Source organism: Lonchura striata, chromosome 3 (assembly GCF_046129695.1).
Source record: "Lonchura striata isolate bLonStr1 chromosome 3, bLonStr1.mat, whole genome shotgun sequence".
In the NCBI taxonomy this organism is placed as follows: domain Eukaryota; kingdom Metazoa; phylum Chordata; class Aves; order Passeriformes; family Estrildidae; genus Lonchura; species Lonchura striata.
In genome coordinates this window covers 3,357,100-3,374,460 of record NC_134605.1, presented here as the reverse complement: position 1 = coordinate 3,374,460, position 17,361 = coordinate 3,357,100, and the positions used below count along the sequence as shown (strand labels likewise).

Sequence of the window (17,361 nt, the reverse complement as noted above, 5' to 3'; positions counted from 1 at the left end):
AAAAAAAGGAAAAAATCTGCCAGAGGTTATTAAATATGTTCAAGGTTCTGAACACAAAATATGGCAAGGTAAAAAAGCCACGTTCAGAACAGTTAGTTCATCTTGCCAACTCAGCATCAAAGTAATTTTTTACTGGATTGCAACTCAACCACATAAAAAGGCAGAGGCAAGACAGATATATATTCACCTCAGGCACACCAGAGCCTCACCCAATGCTTAAGGATCTTTCAACTTCTTTCTTTAGTGGAGAAATTGTACATGATTATAAATAAAGCACCATTATTAAAATGGAAGTTCAAACAGTTACCACAGGAAATAGCAAACTCAGCTTGCTGATAAATGGCTTATCCTCATCGGAACAGTAGTTGAGAAAGTGACAGTATTGCAACACTTAGCTATATTTAAGCTCTGAGTTATGTCATCTGAGATCACTCTGGACACCTCTAAAGAGCAACAAGCAGTAATGAGTGTTTGGAAACAGATGCAGTAAAAATTTCCCTATTTACTTCAGAGACAGATAAGATATTTAGCTATGAATGTCCTTCCTTCTAATCACTCCATCATTCCTCATTTTACCTGTGATACATTAATGTTACACACATTTTGTCAAAACATTCTCTCTTTATAAGCTTATGAAAATTTAAAATGTACACAGTAACTTGAAAATGAAAAATACACAGTAACTTGTACTTAAAAACTTGTAATTTATGAGACACCAATTAATTCCCTCTTCCCTGCATTGATGATCTTATAATACATTTTCCATGCATGATTTTTGCTTCTCAATTCTAAAAAGCATGGATATTTAATTAAAAATTTTACTCCCAGTAAGTTCCTACCTAAAATACTTGGAAACATTTAGAATGGAAATAAAGAATTCAGCTAACTCTTCACTGTTTATCTGATTATTTATTTTTCCTGCTGCAAAAACACTCCAGTCACAAGTTCCTTGTAAAACGAAACAGCTTTTTCTATATCTCTGTCCTTTGTGTTGCTCTATTAACTTGAACCATTGAAAACTCTGCTATTGATACTACAGCCTGGATTGTGCAAGCAGTTAGTTTTAAAGATACTGGTCGTAGATTTCCCAAGGTACTCTGCCTCCAGCTCTGCATGCAGAGGAGTTGCTTAGCCTTACAGGCATAACCAGAAGTTATCCAAGAGGGCCAACCTTACAGCTAATGAATAATCAATCACACAGACTGTATTTGTGGATTGAAGTACCAGATCTTAACCCAAACAAATCCCAGAGTCACTCAAAAGCAGTCTCTATGCAATAGAACATACTTTCTCTGTCTCCCCACTACCAAACAGAAAAATTTTTCATCTTCATGCCATAATTGTGAATGGCTGCAGAACCACACAGAGCACTATGACAGGTACTTCTGCCATTGGTCACTTCTGTTTGGAGAGCAAATCCAAGGAGTGTGTACATGCAGGAGAAAAATAACAGATCATTTAAACATGAAATCAAATCAGAATTTCTATTTCATTATATCAGCAGTAAGAAGAGAGCCATGAAAAAATCTAGGCAACTCATTTAAAAGAACACCTAAAAATGCCAAGAGCACTGGGTAAGCACAGAGAAAAACTTATTGCAGTGCAGACCCATCTTCTGATGTCAGCTGCATTTTTGCAGGTAAGGACAGCAAGGCCCTCACTTAGTTTGTTCAGCCAGTTAAACACAATAATTAGTTTATGCAAATACAAGAAACAGACAAAAAGCATTAAAAATCTGATAAAGCTTGCATCCCTCTATTACTTCATGAATTAAAAGCCAAACAGAACAGGGCTATCGGGCATAAGAAATTGAGAGCCACAAGAACTTAGTGGCAGAATTTAGAAGAATCACGTTGATATTTCCTTTACTTTTTCGTATTTTCGTATTTGGCATATTTTAGATGGTTTTGCTTAACTGACTGTCTTGGGATGATCCATAATGGCAATGTATCCCATAACCATCTGAACACAAAACTTGTTCCTGTATCTTCAAGACCCCACAGCCGGGAATCTTGGTGGGGTGGGGAGTTAGGAAGTTGGATTTTGGAGCAGGTGTTTTTTAGAAGCTGCCTGCCCAGGTTCATCTCACAGCTCTGCACGGTATGGTGTTTGCTTCACATGCGGTTCGATTTTTGCTCAGGCAAAGGTATTTTTCTTTCCTTTTTTTTTTTTTTTTTTGTTTTCCTCAGCTTGGGAAAGCTGTGGTGATGATCTTCAGGCTGCCTTGAGGATGAATTCCATAGCTTCCTATCCGAGAGCATCATGCCCTAAGTGGAGAGGAGTGACTCCAGCCCAAGCTGCCATCAGCCGTGTCCAGCAGGGAAGAACAAGGACACCGAGTGGCCCAGCCCAGCTGCCTCGCCTGCCGTGCCCACTGTCCTCTGCCTCTCAATTTCTTGCACCTGATAGCCCTGTTCTGTTTGGCTTTTAATTCATGAAGTAATAGAGGAACGCAAGCTTTATCAGATTTTTAACCCTTTTCGTCTGTTTCTTGTATTTGCATAAACTAATTATTGTGTTTAACTGGCCATGGGAAGGTGGGACGAGCCATCCTGCCTTCCTCTAGTGCTGGAAGTTCACCATGAAGCTCCTGCCTTTCCTGATGCCACATTGTCTCTCTGTTCCAGTGGGGTGGTGAGGTCTAGCAATTTGATATCTAGCAGTTGTTCACTTTTTTTTCCTACCTGTTGGCAACAAAAAACAACCTGTTTTTTAATAAACCATGGTTTTTTTAAACTTTCCTCTATTAGTATTCATTTCTTATTGGTGGAAAGGGATTATTGGAATCATAAAGGAGAGAACTCATTCCAGCATGTTCTTCTTTAATTTGTCTAAAACCAAGACACTGACAAAAGTATGGAAGTGGCTTCCTAGAACATTAATTGAATTCTAGTTTACATAAAAAAGAAACATGACACAAAATGGAAGCAAGAAAATACTACTTTCTCTTTCTTCTTTAAAGACTCTGAAAAGATGAAAATAAAGCAATGCATTTATTTGAACTGTGCGAATGCTATGCATAATAAAAAACAGCGAGTCAGAATTAGGTGAGGCTTATCAGGACCCCAGATATCACACTATGGAGAAGACAGTGACTAGTAACCAGTCACCCAAAGTCATCTATCTGCTCAGTATGTGAGCAAATAGTGCCTCAAATCTAATTACACTTCTCAACAATCCCATCTTATGAATGTTTCTAGTGACTGTGCTGGAAAATGAACCTTAGAAATCACGGTGTCCAAATCCATTACTTTGCCAAAGCAAAATACACCAAACACCCAATCTCACTCCCCTTCCATCTGATGACAAAAACCAAGGCTTCAGCCAGCTGGCAGGTTTTATTGCTGCCTTTACAGAAACGTACAGCTATAAGCACAGACTTAAGGGCCGTCAGGGCAATTCAGTGTTGAATGAGGGAAACCAAATGACAGATGGAGACTCACCAAGTAATTGAACTTTCTAAGCTTATGCTACAACTGGTTTCAAAGCACTAACTGTAAAGCCATTAGACATACTTCCCATACATTATGCAGAGATAGAATCAAAATATTTCAGTGTAACATCCGTGTAACACAATTTGGGATGTTACTCCAAGAATAATGGTTAAAAACTTAAATGATTAAGGACTTGACAGATCAAGTCAGAGAAAATGAAGATTAAAAATAAATCACAGAAGAAGAAAGCAAAGAAGTTAGTTAGCTAAGCAATCAAACAGTAAATAATCCTTAAACGACCCTCTCCCCATCACCTTTCATTCCAAAATCCTTGTTCATGACTTAGTGCACAATTAGCAGCGCTACGACACCACAAGGTACAACTGCTCCATAATGTAGGAGTCTTCCTGCAACCATTCATCAACTGTGTCTTCTCTAATTAAAAATGACTCATGAAATAAGCTGCACTATATTATTAAACTTCAAACAAACCAAAGCAAATTTGACTAAATTAACTCCATACAGTATCATGCTAAGGATTTTGAAATTTAGTGCTGGAGAATGAACACCTGGTTGTAAAGTTCCTTTGAATAGGTAGAAAGGCCTTTCCTCTGTAAAATTCTCCAGGGTTCCAAAAAGGGAGCTCAGCTGAAAGAAGACATATGCAAGGGAACACTTGCCAAGGTGCCCCTGCCTTGGCAAGGGTCTGGACTGGATGATCTCCAGGGGCCACTTCCAGCTCCAAGCATTCTGAGAAACCACTAAGAAAAATATGATTACTGCTCCTGGCTTACAGTTCAGCATGCCTTTCCTACTGCAATAAAAAAAGCTATTGGATCCTCCCTGGCTTAGGCTTAGGCTTAGTAGTTTTACAAAACACAGCATGAGTCCAGCAGTGATTGATAGAGGGGAACACCAGTGACTCCAGTGCTGGGTCCCACACCAACTGTGCCTCTAAAAAAAAACATCAATCCTTAAAAGCAACATCCCAGGGCACTAAATCCAGCTTCCTCATAATGTTTCACAAACATCTAACATCATCCCATAAACTCCAAAGTTTTAGCAACTCAAACTGGTACGTTCTTCAGGGTTCGCATGGTCAGACACCAGTTTTCAGACTGCTGCCACACAGCTGTGACAAAGACCATTTTCTCAGCTTGCCCCTTGGAGCACACCCAGCCTCTGTCTGCCCTGCTCTTAGGTTTGCCCTTTTCCATTGCATCACAAACCATTTTCATCATTTTCTTGGTATGCTCAGATCCAGTCCCATCCAAGTTATCCTCCCACATGCAACAGAGTCACCAGGTCCAGAGTCTTTGTCTGATATTCCTTTACCACAACACTTGCAAATTTCCACTCACGGGTCTGTTTCCACTTCCTATCACAATTACCAGCCTTCTCTCCTGCCATGTATTTTCCATTCCTGTGTCTCTTAGCACACCACAGGTACACTACTCCTGCCAAACCTCTCCATGCCACCAAAAGGTTGCACATAACAAGTCTTATTAACACCCTGAAGACCTATGCTAACTGTTGCCAGAGATTCTTGAAGGAAAAGTGGAGTGTATATATAGAATAATTTTAAAAATTTTTAAGAACCACATGGTTAGACCTGTAAGGAGAGGGCAGGAGGAAGCAAAAGGGTGTGACAAGATTATTCACCAACCCAGACCTCCAACCACACAGCTCCATCCACCTAAATTATTCAAAACCAACCTGCAATATTTTCCCCTTCCTACCTTCATCAGCTCTATTCTCGTAAGATTTGTCTTTCCCTCACTAAAACAACAAGATATTGAGCAGCTTTCAGAATGTGACAAACTGTGTGTTTTAAACACCTGAATCAGATCAAGTGAGAGGAACAGTAGGAGTCTGATGGGCTGCCTGGGCTTTAAACCACATTTCTTTTGAACTGGCTCCATGACTTCAGAACAAGGGGAGAGGAAGTAGAATTAGACAGTTTTCCACATATAGTTCCTAAGTTAGACTATTAACTCTGTTGTGCATATTATGCACATAATTCATGAAAGAAAATGGTGTTTATTTCCCAAACACATCTCAGGAAGTGGGTGATGAACTCCTGTCAATACAGTAAGTACAGCAGACTGCCTGGTTTACATAGATAGATAGATAGATAGATAGATAGATAGATAGATAGATAGATATTTTGAGCATAAGCTGATAACGTTTAACCATGATAGCTCCAAATGAACTAGACAACAATCTCTCTCTCTCAAGCAGGCAGAAAAAGCTGCTGTTTCCAGGTAAAGTAGGTTTCTTTCACATTTTAGAAGCCCGACTATACACCTTCGGCAGGTCCCTCCTTTGAGAGTTCTCATCTTCAGCAGAGTAACTTTTCCGTCCCTACAGAAGGAGCAAAGCAGCGCTCCAGAGCACGGCAGTGACCTTCCCAGGCAGGGACCCGCTCCTCTCCGTTCGCCGGGAGCCGGTCCCACCCTGCTGCAGCAGGCAGAGCGGCAGAGCCGAGCGCCGAGACCCGCCGTGCCCGGCGCAGCTCCGCCCCGCCGCGGCTGCCGCGGAGCCGGGACGCGGGACACTCGCACCCCTTGCCGGCGAACAAAGCCGGGGCGGCCCCACACTCACCTGCGGTTCATCGGCCGCACTCGCACGGCCACCTTCACCGAGGCCATGGCTCATCCCCGCCGGCCCGAGCTGCCCCGGCCACCGCCGCGCCCGCCGCCACCGAGAGGCCAGCCCCAGCCTGGGCCGGGTCGCTATGGCGACCGCCGCCCTGCCCCGGAGGAGGAGGAGCAGGGGCAGGACGAGGAGGAGGAGGAGGAGGAGCAGCGGGGGGAGGAGGAGGAGGAGGAGGAGCAGCGGGAGGAGGAGGAGGAGGAGAAGGAGGAGGAGAAGGAGGAGGAGAAGGAGAAGGAGGAGGAGGAGGAGAAGAGGAGAGGAGGAGGAGCAACAGGAGGAGGAGGAGGAGGAGGAGGAGAAGGAGGAGGAGAAGAGGAGAGGAGGAGGAGGAGGAGGAGAAGGAGAAGGAGGAGGAGGAGGAGAAGAGGAGAAGAGGAGAGGAGGAGGAGCAACAGGAGGAGGAGGAGGAGGAGGAGGAGAAGGAGAAGGAGGAGGAGGAGGAGAAGAGGAGAAGAGGAGAGGAGGAGGAGCAACAGGAGGAGGAGGAGGAGGAGGAGGAGAAGGAGAAGGAGGAGGAGAAGAGGAGAGGAGGAGCAGGAGGAGAAGAGGAGAGGAGGAGCAGGAGCAGCAGCAGGAGGAGGAGGAGGAGGAGCAGGAGGAGAAGGAGAAGAAGGAGAAGAAGGAGAAGAGGAGAGGAGAGGAAGAGGAGAAGCAGGAGCAGGAGGAGAGGAGGAGAGGAGCAGGAAGAGCAGCAACAACAGCAGCAACAGCAGCAGAGGAACAGGAGCAGCAACTGCTGCTGCTTTGAGAGGAAGGGTAGAAATAGGCACTGTGGCTGGGCGCATGGTAATTTCTCCATAGGGCCACACACCGCCGTATATTTATTGGAGGAGTGTGTGCTTCTATACATACATCCTGTGAAAAATGCACATTTTATGATTGGCTTTTCGCAACTATGACAATGACTATTATATGTGTAATGTTAGAAAGTTATGCTGTATTAATTCTCTTAAGTAGCGTGTTAAATGTAGTTTTAGGTTCCAATATAATGTTAAAATAGAGACTATGTATGTGGGGGGGAGTTTTTTTTTAAAAATCAGATACTCTCTTCGAGGAACACCTAAATCTTCCAAAGGAGAGGAATTGATGGCTTCTTATAAGAAGAAGCTAATTCCTTTGGGCCTTGCTCAGACTCGAAGATGCCATAGAGATTAAAAGAAACAGTTGACATACAACACACAGTTCCTTGTTTTAAATAGAATATATGCATAACCATGAAAGATATACAACAAATATATTGTTTTAAGGGTAATTCCTTTGTTCACACAACATGCTTTTTGTAGCTTAGTGTCCAAAAGCATCCAGGCATCCATAATTCTTTACTTTTTATTGTCTTATAATTATCCTGACTCTAAACTTTATTACTCTAATTATATTACTATTTTTATAACCATTTTATTATTATTAAAATTTTTAAACCAAGTGATTCGCGTTTTTCACACATAATATATATATATATATAGTTGATATGTATGATTATAATTTGCGCCAATAAAAGATTGTTGTATTGAATCAAGATAAATATGATTTGGCATGTATAATATTTAGTTATTACAAAATACACATACCAGCACTGTGAGCTGCCCCCCCTCACATATTCAGTTACACCAGGGTCGGGTTTTTTTTTGGACAATGCCTCATTTACAATCTATTCCATGTGGCTAGTCCAGAGATGGGCTATGCTGGCGATACTGGAACACCTGAGAGCTGATCATCCTGCGATGATCCTGTAATGAGCCGAGATTGGAATCACTGGAGTCCTTCAGGCTGATACATCTGAATGCTGTGGCTCCCATAACCATCAGGAAAAATCCACACCTGGACCTGGATTGTTCAATCCTGGCTCGGAGAAAAGAACTTCATGAATATGTGGGATAGAAAGAAAAGGAGGATGGCTGAAATCCTCACTTCAGGCAGAAAATTTCCTATAAGAACTGCAGGGTCCAGGAGGGTGGTGTGTGTGTCCAGGGGAACCTCTGCCAGAGGCTTCTTCCTGTCACACACCCAGCACCAAACCTGGGCTCGGTGTTGTCCTTTTCCTTGTGGCTGGCTCAGAGAGAATTCGGCCCTAATTAATTTTTTTATTATTTAATTTTTAATTTGGCTGGACTAATTTTCATTTATAACATAGTCGTATATATACATATATATCACAGAATCGCAGATTCAATTAGCTTGGAAAAGACCTCTGAGATCATCCAGTCTGACTTTTGATTAAACACCACTGTGTCAACTAGACCAGGGCGTATCCAGTCTTCCCTTAAACACTTCCAGGGATGGTGACTCCACCACCTCTGTGGGCAGCTCACTCCACTGTCTAATCACTCCTTCTGGGAAAAAACTTCCTGAAGTCCAACATGGACCTCCCGTGGTGTGGCTTAAGCCTACAAAGGGGTCAATCCCTCACCTGGCTAAACCTCTTTTCAGGAAACCACTTGGTTATATATGCATATATGCGTATACATATATCTACATACATATATATATACATATACATCCCTCTATAAATACGTAACTCCCCATTATACATAGAATTTTTTACATATGGGGTTGTATATATAATATAGAGAGCGCATATATATATTATATATACCTCTATGTATGAGGAAGATAGCTATACATTTCTATTTATCTCTGTATCTATCTGTCATTTATATCTATATGTATCTATATGTTTCTGCATATATGATAGAGTTATTAGGATTGGAAGGTCTGAAGATCACCCGGTTCAACCACACCATCAAGGCAGGATACATCAATTTGGATACTGCACCATGAGAGGCTGGTATAGGAGACAGTGGCATGCTTCCAGTGCAGATAGCACTTGTGCAGGGATCCTCCAAATTCCTGGCCAGAGGTACAGGGAGATGGCTATGTGTGTTGAAAGGTGTCCTCACTGGCACCCCATTACACTGACTGTCCTTTGAGCTACGAGGGAGGGTGCAAAGGATTTACAGCCATGCAGGTTTAATGTTGGAGTGAGGAAGCAGACACAACTGTGTGGAAGGACCCAGAAGCTGCTGAGGTGCAGATGAAGCAGGATCGAGAAACACCAACCTCCACACTAAAAGTTTTCTGTGGTCGGCTGGGCCATAGGAAAAAGAGTTTGTAAATAACCTTTGAGCTGGACCAGGGGAATCAACCAAGCAAAGACTCAAACCACTGAGTATACATCATAATTTCTAAGCTGTGCTAGGCTTGATCCAGAACTGAACCAAAACAGCTTCAGCCAAAGCTTAGTTAGAACTGAACTACAAAGTCACCAGACTGCCTCTGTTGCTTTGATCTCCTGATAATTACTTCATTCACTCTTCTACAAATTAATTTCCCCTTTGCTGTGCTTTCCTCTTCAGTTTCAAAGCATTTTAAACATACTTCATGTGGAAATAAGCAAAAAAGGTATATAACACGGAAGCAGATGTACTGGTCACAGATATGTATTCTGGAGGAGACAACTTACTCCTTTGACACTCAACTGTTACCTTGAACTCTGTGAAAACACAGCCACTATGTTTTTATTTCAAAATATTCATGGGAGACGGCTTTGCACAATGGAAGTCTGTCCAACACAGAAACTTTTCTCATTATGAAGAGATCTCTTTGAGTTTTGCAGAGTATACTTTAGCATTTTAAATGTGTTTCTGCCTTTTTAGAAGTGAGGTTGATTTTTGTCCCCTCTCTGCTTCACTTTCACTTAAGGAGCCTGATAAGGGAAAGTATGCTACAGACAAGTGGAAATGAAGAATAATTGGCTGTATTTGACATTTAGTTTCTGCACAGCTGGAAAGAGAAATGAGATTGTCTATTGTTCAATTCATTAATTTTCCCATCCAAGAACATCCAATCATCCATAAACATAGCAGTATGTTGTTTCATTATTAAATATAATAGGGAGGTGTTCTGGTAAGTTTTTCTTATCAAGTTCTTATTATTTACAATTCATGGACAGTGGCAGTCTCTGAACTCTCCCTTTTGTTCTTTTCTGATGCATCATTCAATTAACACCAAGGCAATCTGTTGTGTCCAAAAGAAAACATGACAAGGCCTGATAAGCAAGCAAGCAAACTGCAGAAAGATCTAATAATGTTTAATGAATTACTCTATGTTCAGAGTTGTTCTCTTGGCAGCACCCTGGGATTTACACAACACATTAACCTGTCACTATTAGGGATCAAGAATAGCAGTATTTATTGAGGCTATGTCAGGGACAAGATCTTGGGTATGCTAGTGCAGTTTTATCCATGAGGCCAAGGAAATGCATTGTGTACATACAGCACTGCCATTTACTCCTGGCTTTTTAAAACACAGGCAATGCACTTCCCCTTATTCCTCACTCAAGCACCCTTTCTATCACTTTTATTGGTGCTAAAGACAGAGGAAGTTTGAGACTGCAAAGTCTCTTCCAGAGAAATCTTACAGATTTCCCAGTGAGACATGAGACTGAGTACCTACACATTGTCATTTTGCGTGCCCCAACAAGTCACAGTGCTGGAGGACCAGAGAATTTAGCACTGAGAACCACGTCTTCCTTCTCCATCGGGGGAAGCAAAACAGATAATGCTCATGGTGACATCCTCAGCAAGAGATAAAGGCTGTGAAGAGCACCTGTCAGGCATGTTAAACCCGGGAACTCAGCTATGTTTGCTGTCAGGTATCTAGATTTCAAGCAGGAAAATGTTCTTCAGTCTTCATCTTGTAAGACATCAAGCTGCAGAGCAAGGCCATGAGTGGCATGAACAGAAGCTTTCCTGGAGGCTAAAGAAAGTTTGGTTGACGAGAAAAGAATAATAATGAACCTTTCTTCTGTATTTCCAATATAACATCTTTTCCTTATGGCAGAAATTTCTGGTTGAAGTTGAGGTTGAGGTAGGAATTAGTGAGTTATATGCACTGTGGGTTTATGTACCCAATAACAAATGTTTGAGGCTAGACACTGGAAGTTCATGGGCAAAAAAGTATCTCTGCATGTATTTTACATCCAGTTTATGCCCTGGTATTTTTTACTTCTTTTCATTTTTATTCCTTTTTTCCAGTGGAAATGAAGGCAAGTGACATAGGCAAGCTTAGAATAAAATAAGAGGACACGTATTACAAATTAATGCAAAGCCGAACATAAAAACTGAAAAGCATTGAGAAATGTTGTACTGACTTCAGTGCAATTTGATCAACATCTACAGGGAAAAACAAATAATTCTGAATAACTAACAATAAGATACAGGTTTGCTGCTTTCAGGAGGATTGCAACTGAAGAGACATAAATAGCAGCCCAAGTATCAGAAAAACAGAGAGTTTTTGAGGCTGACAGGAGCTGGTAATGGCAAGCAGACATGCAGCTGCTGCCAATGTACATGTTCTTATCCCCACTGTTGTTTCAGCTGAACTGTACTTTCCACTAAGCATTTAAAAAGTGTCTATTGGGTCATTCTAGAAAAACTGTATACACAAAGATTGTTTTTCTGGAAGATTAAGTTACAGAAGGGGTAAAAGCAGGTCTGTACTTACATTATACTCAGCCCCCTGACCTGCAAGAAGTCTCCTGTATGCAAGTCCAGCAGAACTCCAGTGTAATAAGATATTTCATGATGCTTTTCCATGCCTCGGAAATTTCAGCCAAATTACAAGTGATAAGTCAAAGGGAAAATTAGCTCTTGCTTTAAAAAAAAATAAAAATCTTAATTTCTCTGAGGTCTTTGCTACAATTCACTATATTCCTAATATACACATTTGAACAAATTATTCTGAAAGAGTGCTAAAAATCAAGGCAGCAGAATCATAAGACTTTTCAAGGTTCCATTACCCTTACTAGAGATTAATCCCTTGAAAATCAGCAGGACAGCATAAAATACCCTGTATGGAACAAAGCATTAAAAATTCTGTTACTTTATGAATGCATAAATATCAAACTTGTTTATTTGCCACTAGAAGATTCTGCACACAAGAAAAAAAATAAAAGCCCTCAAATTCACATAAAATCCTGACCACTACATCCCCACCCTTGGGATTTATCAAAGGTGTGTCTTAATTCTGCTCACAGGCAAGATTATCTAGAAAAGCCTCATCTTAATTTATTTGCCTCTTACAGTGAAAATATGAGCATCCCTTGGCTTAATAATGACAACACTCAGTGGACCCTGATCCTTGCAGATGCAAGTCACCTTAGTTGTACTCTTCTTACCTAGAAAACAAAACGCACAAATATTTTATGCATGAGCACAATATATCATAAAACCACATTCTACAGGCTAGAGGATGGCTTTCAGAGACCTAAGATGATGCTGTAGTTGGCTTGAGTTCTTCTAGTATTCTACATTTCTCTAAATCCATTAGCCAAGCAATACTCAGAAAAAAATGACAGGCTGTGCTGGCATTCATATTTGCAAATGATAGAGATCTCATGTCTGCAAAGCATGGGATTAATGCCACTGCCTTGTATCCCTATCATCAAACTGGCATCCCTGTATTTTCATTATTGTTTCCTGGCAACAAAACGTGGATGCTCCTTTAGGAATGCTAACAATGTGTATTTATCCTGCAGACAGTTCTTCCTGAGGGGCCCTACCAAAATGAATGAGTGGATCAGTGCTCCTACAACGTCAGACTTAAACAAAAAAATCTTTTTTTTCCCTGCATGAGGAAAGTATAAATCATGTGATTATTTATCTAGAAAGCACTTGTATTTTTTTTTCTGTATAGGTTTTCTTGGAGTCATACCATACTATTTCTCCCCAAAATGTCCCCATCCCATTTCTGTTTGTATTGCATAGAACAAACCTGATTTATCAGTTTTGTTTTATCAGCTGGGCATGGTTGGGGTGTTTTTTTCCAGCCTGCAGGATCAATGTGACAAATCTAATACTAGGCATATATTTTTTACAAATACCATAAAGGAAAGGATAGTGTAGAAGTGCCCTTTTTTTACACTTTATAAAGCATAAAAATAAAATATACTTATTTACCATATATATATAGCTGTATATAACAAACTACAAATGTAAGTATCTAAAATTTAATTCTGGTTCACTTGAAAATGGTAATTTATTTCTTTAAACAAGGCAACAGTCTTCTGTTTCCATACACTAGAAGTGGCTCCGAAGAAATAAATGGCATGCTTATTGTTTTCCTCAGTAAAGGAAAAAGATGACTCAGTCAAGAGAACAAGCAACAGTTGTATTAGCCATGATACAATAGTTTTCCTATGAAACAGCAATAATAAATAATTTCTTGTGCTAGTATATTCTTCCTCTGGTTAGTGAAGCTCTCTTAACTAAATTACAGCCTGGCAAGCAGTATATTAAACAATCAAGAGTAGAAACCACCAATAATAAATGTCAGATGAATGTGTGGAGGTTCTTTCAGATCAAGCAACAATACACTTTTTAGTGATTATGAAAGCAGCCTTATTAAATGAAGTGCAGTACTATTTCCCCCTTCTGTTTTTGTTTGCCTCCCTGGCCTGTTTTATTGCCCCCAAAATGGGGTCAGCCAGTTCCTTTTCTGAGTGGTTACAATTACTTCAGGAGGTTTGAGTGATGCTTTGCCAAGGGTGTTGCCAAGCTCTTATCAATACAGAATTTGTCCATCACATTGCCGATTCTCTCTGCTTTGTTAGTTTGCAGAGATCACAGATGAAGAGCCTGCAAACAATCACTGGTAAATCCCTGAGGACTCCTCAGCTTTGGGCAGCAGCAGTTAGTCCAACTGCTCAGCAAATCCTGATTTACAGGGAGCAATTCCTTCCCTTTCACACCTTCCAACTGAATATAGACCACGAAGATGTTCACCCATCAAAGAATATTTTCTGTCAGTAAGGCTTACTGACTTTGCAAGTGCTCACAGTGCCAGTTTGTACTTCCTAGGAAATCTCCTTATTTCTGTCACTTTATTCATTGTCTTAGTCCATGCTCCAATGATTTTGTATTGCCTTCTCCCTGACACAGCAGAACAGAGCAGTCAAAGGCCAGAGCAAAACTACAGCAGACAAATCCAGCCATGTCACAAAACATTTGCACTTGTGTTCCTTTCTAGCATGTGGGTTTCATTGAAATTAAAATATTTCTATACTGATACACTAGAGTAACTTTGTTTATCCCACAGTCATCCAACAGGAAATAACAGCTGTGAAAACTGTGAAGCATCACTAAGTGTGGACACAATCAAGGCCATGAAGCTGTGAAGCTTCCACCATAAACAGCTCTTGGCTATTCATACCTCAGAGAGTTTTGTTGAATTTAGAGAAGGAAGATGAAGAAAAAAGACACCCTTGATTTTTATTACAGGTTTCATAATAAACAGCAGCAATAACAATGAAATGCTGGGTTTCCTTCACCTTAAGCAAAGGGCAGAAGAGAGAAAGTGGTGGCTGCACAGATATTTTAAAGAACCCTGTGCCCTTTGTTTAGTTTCTCCAGAGTTGTTTGGTAGCCTCTGATAAAGCTGGTACCTGTCCAAGCTGAAAGTGTGTTCCCAGCCCATTTTATGGGTGATGAATCATAATTGGTTATTAAGGTGCTGCAGCTACTCTTTCTAAGAAATTTGAAGTAATTTTTACAATATTTCTAGCATTTAGGGACTTTTAAATAAACAACATAAATGACCATTTGAATGCATATGAGAGTACTATACCTCTGTTTGGGGGTCAAGGAAACAGAAGTAATTCAAATGAACCTTAGGGAATTGAGGAGGAAGTCAACCTGAGGAATGAATGTCCCTTTTATTGAACTGGCAGTCAGGCTGTGAAATCCCATCTGAGGTGCTGGAAAGATGCATTTTTTCAGCCTTATTGCATTCCAATAGTGCAAGAGTAAATCAGCTGTCCTTAAAGTGACTCTGAGCAAATGTAAGTGTGGCATGCTGTGCTGGATAAAATATAGAAGCCATTAATTTTTCCATACTTTGTGTAAAGTTGACAGGGTTTTTTGTGTTTGTTTTTCAGAATGTCTTCTCTATGGGCAGTTAAAGGACTTAATTTTAAAAAGAATTTATAAAATGTCAAGATTTTTGATTCTGTGAGACCAGGTCTTTTATCTACGTTGACTCAGTAACAAATAAGCACTTTTGAACATTGATAATAAATTATAGTTACATGGACTGTACTGCTGATGCCAGCCTTTCCAAAAAAGAAATTTTAATGTATTGTTCAGACTTGGATTTGAAAGCTGTACTTTATCTTAACAACTAACTCAAAGGCAATTAACAAAGAAAAATAAATAGAACCCTAAAACTTGATCAGAACTCCTGCCTTTCACATTCTGAATCTGTCATGTGTATGCATTTCATAAGGCATCCCCTGGCACAACACTTCCCACACCATGTTCTGCTGTAAACAACTGCAGTACACACTGTTTCCTTCCACCAGTGAATGACACCTCAGTCAACAGCTTATTTGCCTTTGGCTATTATTTTTGAATCCCTTTAATCCATGTTTTTCTTTATATACTTCCTACATACTCTGGGATCTGGAATAATGGTTTTTTGTTTTTTTTTTTTTTTTCCCTGAAATATTACTGAACCAAGAACTCTGCCTAATATTCCTGCTTCTTTACAAAGAGTTGGCCTGCCCCAATATAATTTATAGCTTCAGCAAAAATTAATTTATTGATTACGAAGTATTTCCCCTGCAAGAACTCCTTTTTTATATGCATACCATTGCAACTTCAAATTGTTTCTGAAAAAAGCCTGCCTAATAATTCCTAGAAATGAGGGCATGCAGCCTGCAAAATTATTCCAAAAATTCAAGGGCTGCAACCTCAATCTCTGCAGTTTATTTGTGCTGAGACAGCACTGCCAGAGGGATTTTCAAAGTACTTTCAAGAAATTCCATTCAAAAAAACACACTGCCTTTTCAATATTGGAACAAAAACCAAATATTGCCTACTGAATGTTTACATTTTGAAGTTTCTGCATTCTCCCATCTAGCTCTGTGATCTTCACCCAGCACAGGAAGGACATGGACTTGTGGGGAGAGTCCAGAGAAGGGACAAAATTGTGGTTTGCAGGATGGAGGTTGTCTGCTATGAGGCGAGGCTGAGGGAAGTGGGATTGTGTGAAAAATGCATATTAAATTATTGGCGCTCTTCGCAAATATTATAATGAATACTATATGTGCTATGTTGGGAAGTTACTTTGTAGTACTGTATTAATCCTTTTTAAGTAGTGTGGTTAATAGAGTTATAGATTATAACATAATGTTATAGTAGAAACTATGTGATGTAAGATATTTTTTGACTAGCTCAAGAAAGGGATGAGATTATCAAGAAATTCTTTGCACAGAGGTAACAGCAACAAGACACCTAAGAGTTACTGCCTCCTTATTGGAAAAGATAAACATCCTTCCACCTCTTCTCAGTCTTTAAGGAGGATTAAGGGGAAGAAGTTGACAATAACCAGAGAACACCCTTTGTTTGAAAAGTATTTATGCATCAGGTATGAGATATATGAATATCCAACAGGCTGTTGCTTTTAAGGGTTAATCCTTTGTTAGCGAGCCATGCTTTCAAGAGGAAAGCATCCAGACATCTGTAATTCTTTGCTTTTTATTGTCCTAACTCTGATTGTCCTAACTGCTCTAATTTTTATTATTAATTTATAAATATTTTATTACTATTAAACTTTTAAAATTTTAAAACAAGAGATGGGTGTTTTTCACAGATTGCTTAGCCAGGAGAGGAGGCTCTGCTGTGACCTAACTGTGGCCTTTCAGAAAGGGCCTAATTTATAAGGAGAGGTTTAATAAATGAAGCCTTATTTCTAAGGAGAAATCTGGAGAGCAATATTTTACAGAGTTATGGAGTGATAGGACAAGGGGGGATGGATTCAAACTGAAAGAGGACAGGTTGAGACTGGATATTGGGAAGAAATACTTCACTGTGAGGGTGGTGGGGTTGTCCAGAGAAGCTGTGCCATGGGTATTCATGGCTGGGTTGTGTGAAAAACACCAATCACTTGGCTTTTAAAAGTTTAATAATAATAAAATGGTTATAAAAACAGTAATACTATTAGAGTAATAAAATGTAGAGTTAGGACAATTACAAGGCAATAAAAACCAAACACTTACAGACGTCTGGATGCTCTCGGGCACTTAAGCCATGACAAGCATGTCTTGTGAACAAAGGAATCACCCTTAAAAATCATACTCATAAAAATAAAAATCATACTTTCATATTCAGGCAGACTTCATGTTTATGCATACATTCTATTTAAAATAGGAAACTCTGTCTGGAATGTGTCACCTGCTTCTTCTTATCCCCACAGTGTCTTCAAGTCTGAGCAA

General features: G+C 40.0%; 1 protein-coding gene across 4 annotated transcripts in view; it reads right to left on the bottom strand.

Moving 5' to 3' along the window:
• Window positions 1–6,180, bottom strand: part of KIF16B (kinesin family member 16B) — a 137,866-nt gene extending 131,686 nt beyond the window's left edge. For all 4 annotated transcript variants that reach the window (XM_031504221.2, XM_077781849.1, XM_077781850.1 and 1 more), the window contains exon 1: window positions 6,039–6,180. In XM_031504221.2, the coding sequence (XP_031360081.2) occupies window positions 6,039–6,085 (47 nt within the window). In that variant the 5' untranslated portion in view covers window positions 6,086–6,180. The remainder of the gene's footprint in view (window positions 1–6,038) is intronic.
• Between the last annotated feature and the right edge of the window lie 11,181 nt (window positions 6,181–17,361).